General features: G+C 36.0%; 1 protein-coding gene across 3 annotated transcripts; it reads right to left on the reverse strand.

The window, feature by feature from the left end:
* Positions 1-411: 411 nt before the first annotated feature.
* On the reverse strand, positions 412-4882 carry LOC103453064 (DUF21 domain-containing protein At4g14240-like). 3 transcript variants are annotated; one of them, XR_531816.3, is made up of 14 exons: positions 4381-4882; positions 4191-4267; positions 3891-3974; positions 3667-3780; positions 3449-3532; positions 3237-3308; positions 2750-2817; positions 2331-2418; positions 2106-2179; positions 1628-2009; positions 1479-1525; positions 1295-1391; positions 725-873; positions 412-626 (listed from the first exon to the last, which is right to left on the reverse strand). XR_531816.3 is itself a non-coding variant. In XM_008392598.4 (13 exons), exons 1-13 carry the CDS (start codon positions 4619-4621, stop codon positions 858-860), a joined length of 1440 nt encoding a protein of 479 aa, XP_008390820.1. In that variant the 5' UTR covers positions 4622-4882; the 3' UTR covers positions 412-857. The 3 variants fall into 3 exon arrangements, 2 of the variants coding, with proteins under 2 accessions (XP_008390820.1, XP_008390819.1); XM_008392598.4 differs by having other exon boundaries at positions 412-869; XM_008392597.4 differs by having other exon boundaries at positions 412-873.
* Between the last annotated feature and the right edge of the window lie 4197 nt (positions 4883-9079).

Raw genomic sequence — 9079 nt, forward strand, 5'->3', positions numbered from 1 at the left:
CTAAAATATCATGTCAAGAATAGCTTAATTATTGTGAACGTAACTCCACTGATGCAATCTTTAAGATCACCGACTCTTCTTTGACTTATCGTTTGACTTGGGAGTCAAATGTTAATTGTTGTGCCATTAAAACTCCACTACAAATTTGATACCGAAAGAGCTTGTTTAGGATCATGGCCATTGACTGCGGACCACGCAAGCCGTAACATTATAACATTGTAAATTCAAGAGGGCAACGAGAATTTATTACTACGCTTGAAGTCTCGTGTTCGATTCCCCTCTCCCTCAATATCGCTTGTGTAAAAAAATATTGAATGAATCCTCGGCTAGCATGCATGTTCGTTCTTTGTCTTCAAATAATCTTTTCGTTTAAGGTCAAACTAGAACACAATAGAAACTGAAAGTCGAGAATCGAACAAACTGTCTTCACTCATTTACTTCTTATTGTACAGACTTGAATATTTCTGTAAACTAGCAAAGTAGAAAGAATCCTGCGTACAAAACCTAGTATAATTAACACTTGGAAAACAGCACTTGTTATTGACTATTTTCCATATACCGTCGTTTACGAAACAAAAAGAAGTGCCAGCCAAAGAGACAGCTCGAACCTATCGATATAACATGAACTGAAAAACGAGTTTAAATAATTAAAAAGGTACCAAACTTATAATCATATCCTCCTATCCAATCTAATGGAGAACAAAATGAAAAACAAATAGATAACCTTTGTAGATGCAAGTCAAAGCCACTTCCCTGAGGAGCAACCGGATCAGGAAATAACAAATGAGCTAGATGAATCATCTCTTATTTTCAACAAGTGCCGACCATCAGCAGACTTCTTCAGGGTTAGTCCTTGCTTACTTTTTGGCCTACCTAGGGCATCATCACAATAAGAACGAGAATACATTAGTCAGCTTCGACAACTAGACATAAATTGAACATTAAAAAAAGACTGAATGTTAAGAGGTAAATCAACCTCCCAAGCCCAGTCGTTTGAAACAATCACCAAAGTTAGCAGTCCATAACAAGCAAACATTCCAACGAGGATACAAGCCAGCCACCAAGCGAAATTATAAACAGGAAGCTTTTTCGTGTTATATCCCCAGACATAAATGCGGCAGCTACTAATATATCGTATACGTAAGTTTTTTGTTCCCAATACTTCCTTGTGGAATTAATTGCAGCACTATTATCATATTATCAAAGAAAGAATTCTAAAGTTTTAGCAATTTGGTTGCACAATACCCCCCTTCCTAGACCCCTTTGAAAATAACAGATTGAACAGGGGAAATACATTTTGTCCAGTGGCAGGTCCCTTGTTCACATTTAACCTCCGAAGCGATGGAGCCCGTGCCACTGATGAAGCAGCTGCAGCTGCAGCGACACGTATTCTGCAAAGAAGAAGATCAATCCACTTTTAAATAAGCACTTTTGTACATAATGGCAACCATCTATTTGCTTTTGTCACTCTATGATACCTTTTATGTACATCAACATATTCATCTGTTTCATCCACAATCTCCTCCTGCATTTTTCAAGAAAATCATCACTACAGTATCAAGTCTGCTGCCAAATGAACAATTTTCATTAACTGAAAGCACAAGAATATCAATTGCGTGTACATTACCTGCAGGAGTTCTTCAAATACATCTTCCAGAGTGATAATCCCAATGACTTCACCCTCCTCAATATCCTCTGATACCTGGGGCAATCCATTTGTTGCTCCATCACTATGGGATGAAAAAGTTTCCTTGTGTCTATGACTATGGGGCCTCGGAAGCCTGGGTATATCAACAACAACACCGTCCGGCTTTCCATCCTGCTTGGATAGCAAAGGAGTAGTCAGTTGGGAGTCTGTGCCAGTGTCTCCGTTCCCTTCATCTTTCTTGCCGTCAATGGTTGGTAGAGGAGCCTTACTTTTCGTTTTAGGCTTCACCACAGCAGCCATATGACTGCTGCCCTTTTGAAACTCGTTCAGTATATCATACAGTGGCATATCTGCAGGAACTCTGGGAATATGACCCACACATGAAAACCGAATATACCATACTCAGTACTGGAATTGAAGAATAAATAATAGCATATTTAAGGAAGTTGAATCACACCGTGGAATTCTACGAATGGAAACAGCACTAACTGGGGTCTCCGTTTCAGGTCGTACAGTGAGAAGACTTTTCACCTAATCCCCAAATGAACGTCAAGATTTTTTTTTTTGGGGGGGGGGGGGTTTAAATAAAAACATGAGAACTACCAGTTACAGATGTGGTGAATTTGAAAGCCAGAACGGATGCATAATATGAAACTCCAAAGATTTAAGTTCTAAAACCCACCAGCAGAAGTCCAATAATATTCTTTGGGTTCCCAGAATAGACAGGAACTCGACTATGTCCCCGAGCAAGAACTTTCCCCATTGCTTCCCTGAGAGGGAAGAATGAAAATATAATTAGATACACTAGACACTTACAATCTACAATTTTTGCTGCAAATAAATTTACAAAATAACAAGATAGTAGAAAGAGAACAATGGTTGATGGGTTATCTTTCTGAAAGTTAATAGAACATCATGAAAAGTTCTTAGTTGGAAGGTTGGCTTCTAATTCTATTCATTTAGTACACTCCTTAGTTAAGATGATTTTAATTGTTCTTGACCAAGGATGTTGGCCGCATAACATAAATGTGATTCTTACAAGAACCAAAGGGACAGTTAATTGAGAAGGCGAAACATGAATTTTTAAGGACCGAAGCTTACCAGTCCAATTTTGAATTGACATCTAAGGAAAATGTTGATTCAATAGGCGTCATAGCCTCCTCAGCTGTCTGTTGATAAATGAGAACAAAAAAAAAAAAAAAAAAAAGGTTGAATTTGATTTCTCATTGCACGATATCTTTCAAGATTTATATCAATTAAGAGCAAGAATGAAATAGAAAAACAAAATACAAAGCAAGCTCCTAAAAATTTTCTGCTGAAGACCATCAACACTCCAATATCATGAGTTTTATCTACATGATTAAGATTTTACTAATTGCTACTTGTTCTACTCAAATTAAGGGTAAACTTAACATTGTCAGCTTATATTAGAAAATTCATAAGCAAGTACAGATAACAATAAACATCTCAGTAGCAAATCCTATTCATTTTGTATACATTGAAGGGGTAATATTCTAGAAATCACAATAACAAGGAAACCACAACAGTTGAGCATCCAAAAGAAAGGCAGTTTCACTACGATGTGTACCTTTTCAGTTAAATCAAGTGCTCCACTAATTATCGTCGTCTCATCATGTGTAAGCTCACCTCCCTTGCCCTCCTATACGTGAGATTAACAGAAGGCAACTTTTTAAAAGAGCAAATCAAGAATAATATTACCATATATTACTGTTTTGGTTTCCTTGCACAATCAAATAGTTTTACCCAAGTTACATATTGATTCTGAATTATTCACTTTACCTCCTGGCTGTGGATGTTAACAAGGGCTTTTAACTGAGCTCGCCTAAATAATGCTTCATTATGCCCAAGAACACAGTCCAAGATCTGGAACACGTAAGTTTCTTAGTGTCAACAAGTAGATGCCATATCAAGGTGCATCACCGATAATTTGCTATGTACATGACAAGGTGCAGAAATGATATTAAAAAGAACTTTCAATTTCTAGCCAGAGACTGTACCTTGCCAATTGGATAAGCAATTGGATAGCAAACCACCATTAAAATCCTCACAAGCCACACAAAGTTCGAACCTACAGCAAGTCCGTATCTAGTACATATTGCTTGTGGAATAACCTGTAAGATCATAATAAACAACCAAATCAATTCCAATTCAAGCTAATCATGCCGAGTGTAAATGTCAAAACCAAAGAGCTAAATCATCGGAAAATTAGGATACAACACACCTCTCCGAAAAACAGGACAAAGGTCACAGAGAGAATTATAGCAACATACTGATTGAAAAGTTTATCCAAATATATCGGAAGCGCCTGCAGATTGCAAACATCAAAGTTAATAGCTGACATTGAATGTTCAAACTTTAAATGCTAAATGAGAACTTTCAATTGGATACACATTCGGCATTGAATAACACCGATATTCTTACACCAGATTCAATTTAATTTTCGCAAAACCAAATCCGATATGAAAGAAAACGCATTGACAACGAAAACCGCTGCAATTCTTAAAATTGGAGTGCCACTCACCTCCATAGCAGCCGCATTACACAGTAGCAAAGTGACGAGAAGCTGATGCTGCTTCTGAACCACCGGTAATATAACAGCTGAAAGAAAAAACACAAAAATTTCAGAAAAATACAGAAAAATTCGGCGAACTACGAGCTAGACGAAACAGAAATTCAGGAATCGGCGAGAACCGATATGGAGGCGAACGAACCTGCTTGTTTCTTCTCGGTGGGGGAGCCGCTGCGCTGCAGAATCTCGAGCTCGACGAGGCCGAGGGACATGAGGCCTAGGGTTAGGCCGGACATTATACCGGCGAAGATGACGAAGAAACAGGAGAGGCCGGCGTAAATGAACCACCAGGCGGATCCGAAGGGGATGGCGCCCATCCCCGATTCGAGGCCCGAGTTGCGAGTCAGCATCCGAGTCATCATGATCGCATTTATCGGATGCATCGCTGCTGCTGCTTATGCTTCTTCTTCTTCGTGATCGTGGAAGTCAAGTCAGCGTCTTCCAGAACGATAGAAGCTGAGTCTGAGAGGTTGTCGGAGGAGCTGCGGAGTGTCGTACTTTATTTGAGTGAACACGTGGTAGAATCATCTGAGGATTTTGCTAGAATCCGTGTCCGGGAACAGATTTTCTGTACTTTTATTAGTAAAAGGGTTTTTTGTGCTTCTTTTTAATTTACAAATCCGGATCCTCGCCAGATCCTCGAGGATCCTCAAGAGCTGTAAATGATATTTATTTATCGTATATTGTACGATTAAAAATTATTTTAAATACTTTTAGATAAAATTAAAAACAAATAATATTTGATAAAAATTGATCGCACGATGTACGATAAATAGATACGATTCACGAATTCTCAAAATTCTCACAAACCAGATCCGGATAGGATCATGTTGGATAATTTACCACCTTCTTACCCTTTTTACCTTTTTGAGTTCTTTTTTTTTATTATTTTATATCAGCTCTTATCTTTATTGTATGGATAACGGTAAGGAAATTAAATTTATAAATCAAATGATGTGACGGTAGATGATTAAATTATTAACTAAGTGTTGATTAATGTGTTTGTGATCTTATTGGTGACATATCATTTAATTTACAAATTTTGTTCAAAAATTTGATATTCTTAGCATTATCCTTATTTTATTAGGTGAGTTTTGATTTGAAGAAAAGCAAGCAAATATTAGAAATTAAAAAAGTGTCTAAAAATAAAATAGAATGTGTGGAAATTAATATTTCGAATATAAGAAAGAAGTGAAAATTAACCTTTTTACATCGTGAATAAAAGTAGCAAGGTTTTGGTGTCCTTAACAAAATTTCACTCCTCCTAAAAAAAACACAATTTCACTCCAACTGTGACATGTGAATTTGTATTTTAAATAATATATCCAAAAAATTGTGCATATCGACCTTTTAGTCCACTCTTATTGTACATTAACGTAAAATAATAAAACACATAACTTGTATTTTCAATAACCCTAAAAAAATTTCTCCAATACCATCTCCCATTTTATTTATCATTTTAATTATTGTTGGAATGAAGGAAAGAGAGAGATGGGATTGGCCACCACTACGATTAATCCCTATGCGTTTAAAAAAAAAAATGATGTTTAGACTTGTCTAGACACCCACCTAGGCACTCGCCTAGGTCGCGACTTTCATTTGGGCAGAAAATAAATAACTTCCATTTTGCATTTTATTTTTTCAATAAATTATAAGAGACTTAATAGATACCTAGATGAATACTAATTATATGCTTATTTTTAACATTTTCAATATGTTCTAGTACTTTATAATTTATATATCATTTTATTTTGCAACTTGTGTATCTGAATACAGTTATTTATAAGTATACATTTATTTAATGTTCTATAATAAATTTAAAACTTAAAAACCTCCTAAACTCCCTCCCAGACCCCGGTTAGACAACTAGGCGTTAAATCTTTGTTTGCTTTCTAACTAGCGCCTAACACATTTTAGAACTTTGTGTAACGGTAAGTTTCACCCATGATTTTTTGCCATAGTTAGTCTAGATCCAATTAGGTTTTACCTCCACTTATTTCTTTAAGTCATGACTGCAAGAGCCTGGCAGGAATCATGTTAATTCTAGCCCCAAGCTCAAATTAATCCTTAGCGCTTACGTTAATTGTAAGGGAGAGTGGCATGACAGATTTTTTGCGACTGGGGTCTGCCACAACCGTCTTTCAACGACTAGTCCAACGGACAAATTACAGGTGGATATATAAATCTTGGTGATTTGGCAGCTCAATGGGCTCTTTCTATTATAATAATTATTATGTTAGCAGCTCAGCAGGATATGCAGGTGATTTGGATGAAGTTATATATACTGAAAATGAGAGTTTTCCCCTCAAAACTTATTTTCTCTCACATAAAATCCATCCCTTTTTTTTTTAAAGACTTAAACCCCATTTACTAGAGTCCAACTAAGCAAATTTCCTTGACAAGCTTGGTATGTCAGTTTTTATAATTCTCGTGGTCTTAAAATACTCATAGAGTGTAACGTGAGTTAGGTTTAACTTAGGATTAATAATAAATTTCGCATTTTATTTTTTCAATGCAATTAAATGTCAATTAACCTATTATTTGATTAGGCTTTCTTTTCTCAAATTTTTTTACCAACAATTGTTTTATCATGAAACTAACTTACCTTATTAGCATGCAATATATAATATAAATTAAATCTTATTATCAAGGGAGTTGTAGTGGACAATATATGTCTTTTATGTAGTTCCTCTTTGGAGTCAACGCTACATGTTTTCAATGATTGTCCATTTGCTCTTGCGGTGTATGTTGCATCTCAATTAAATCTTGGGGTAAGGCTTCCGGTGAATGCTTCTATGTGTGATTGGTTGTCATTATGTGTGGATCAATTATCCTTAAGTCAGTTAGCTTTGCTGTTCATGGTTATGCATGGTATCTAGTGTGCTAGGAACACTCTGCTTTGGGAGAACAAAGTGGTGAACCCGGCCTTAGTTTCTCACCTCTCGAAGCTGTAGTTGACGGAGTTTGTTAAAGCCAAACCTGTCTAGCTTCCCGTCCACCTCAGGTGCTGTCGAATTGGAATCCCCCTCCGGCTGGGTGGGTAAAGATCAACATTGATGGCTTTTTTCTTCCTGGGTCTAATGTGGGACGTGTTAGAGGGGTATTTCATGACGAAGCCAGTAGCTATGCTGGAGATTTCATTCGCCAAATTCCCTCTGCATCGAGTCCTACCATGGTGGAGTTTCTGGCAGTTCGCGAGGGGATTCGTTGGGCTACGGAAAGGAACTTGGATCGAGTTATCGTGGAGTATGATTCATCGCAGGTGGTTCAAGCTGTTGGGAGCCGATTCCAGGGGTCTTCTTCCATGGATCTTCTGGTGGATGATATATGTGCTAGTTTGCAAGCCTTTGTGGATTGCCAAATTGAGTTTTGTTGGTTTGAGGAGCCTCCAGATTCGATTGTGGAGGCTTTCGTCGATGTTGATTGACTCATGATTATTCAATAAATGCTGTCATTTTTCTTCAAAAAAAAAATTATGGTGTTTTACGTTGAAACATGGACAAATAATTTGTGTCAAAAAAATTATACAAAATAATCGTTATATTTTTTTTATGGAAAATAATTTACCTATCTATATGTTAATACCCACTTGGAATATAAGTACTGTAAAATTAATTTATCTACCCCATAGGCGTGATATTGTAAAGAAAAAAGGTATATGATTACTTTGAATATTATAAGTAATTATATGACAGTATTATTTGTATAGGTAAATTAATAAGCAGATCAATGAATTAGTATGTACTACAAAAATGCAGATAAATTAGCTTGTAACAAAAGAATGTAGTTAAATTAGTGAATTTTTAAAACATAGGTAAATAGTTTGTATCAAAAGAATGTAGGTCAATTAGTGAATTTTTAAAATATAGGTAAATAGTTTGTAATGCGTGGTTTTAAAATAGGAGCTCCTTGCTCATTGCTAGCATAATTGAAGGTGAGTAATAATAATATTTATGACATATTTAGGTCATTGTGGCATAAGTTGTAAATATTTTATAGGGAACTTTAACGAAAAGCATCCGGTACTGTTCACTTTAACGAAAAATCACATTTTTACACTAAAAAGTCAATCCTGCTACTATTCACTTTACCCTTTATTTTGTCCTTATCATTAAAACTCAAAGTTTTCAAACCCTTTTCATTAGTTTTCCTTATTTTATAAGGATAGGTCATTTATTTGCCAACATGGCGGACTATTTGATTTTTGGGTTTTATTTGGATGTTTAATATGAGGTGGATTTTTGTCTAGACAATATATGACTCAACCAGAAGGTATTGTCAAAGCAAGAAAAGAAAATATGGTTTATAGATTAAAAAAGTTTTCATGGGCTAAAGCATTCTCCTAGGCAGTGGTACAGGCGTTTCGACTCATACATGAAGATTAATTTTAGAAGATGCTTATATGATTACAACGTTTACTACCATGTGTTCAAGGATTGTATACGTATACTGGTGCTACTTTATGTAAATGACATGTTGATTGCATGTGACGATATGTCTAGAATCAAGAGTTAAAGATGCAATTGAGTAAGAAATTTTACGTGAAGGATCTAGAAGCTGCTTAAAAGATCCTTGGAATGCAAATTAAAAAGGATAGAGATGTTAGACTTAATAATATTAAAACACCATATAACTAACCTTGAGAAGACATCCAAGAACACAAACTGCAGCAAGCATGCAAAGAACACCTTGGAACTTGATGTAGGTCTTCTACACACTCACCACAACTGTACTACTTAAACCTATGGGGAGTTCCCTAAGTATATGTTTCGGTGGTGCATGCAGGGACCTTCCCTTGGTATTTATACTACTACAACGTTAGTACACATTCCCATCATCAT

Source organism: Malus domestica, chromosome 13, assembly GCF_042453785.1.
Source record: "Malus domestica chromosome 13, GDT2T_hap1".
NCBI classification, from domain to species: domain Eukaryota; kingdom Viridiplantae; phylum Streptophyta; class Magnoliopsida; order Rosales; family Rosaceae; genus Malus; species Malus domestica.

What these genes read in the sequence shown, in the direction of transcription:
- LOC103453064 (XM_008392597.4), bottom strand. Translation starts at nt 4,621, where the DNA reads ATGCATCCGATAAATGCGATCATGATGACTCGGATGCTGACTCGCAAC. An exon ending in TCCATTCGTAGAATTCCACG is followed by an intron (nt 2,010 to 2,105) that starts GTGTGATTCAAC and finishes TCATATTCCCAG; the next exon opens with AGTTCCTGCAGATATGCCAC. An exon ending in TATTTGAAGAACTCCTGCAG is followed by an intron (nt 1,526 to 1,627) that starts GTAATGTACACG and finishes TGAAAAATGCAG; the next exon opens with GAGGAGATTGTGGATGAAAC.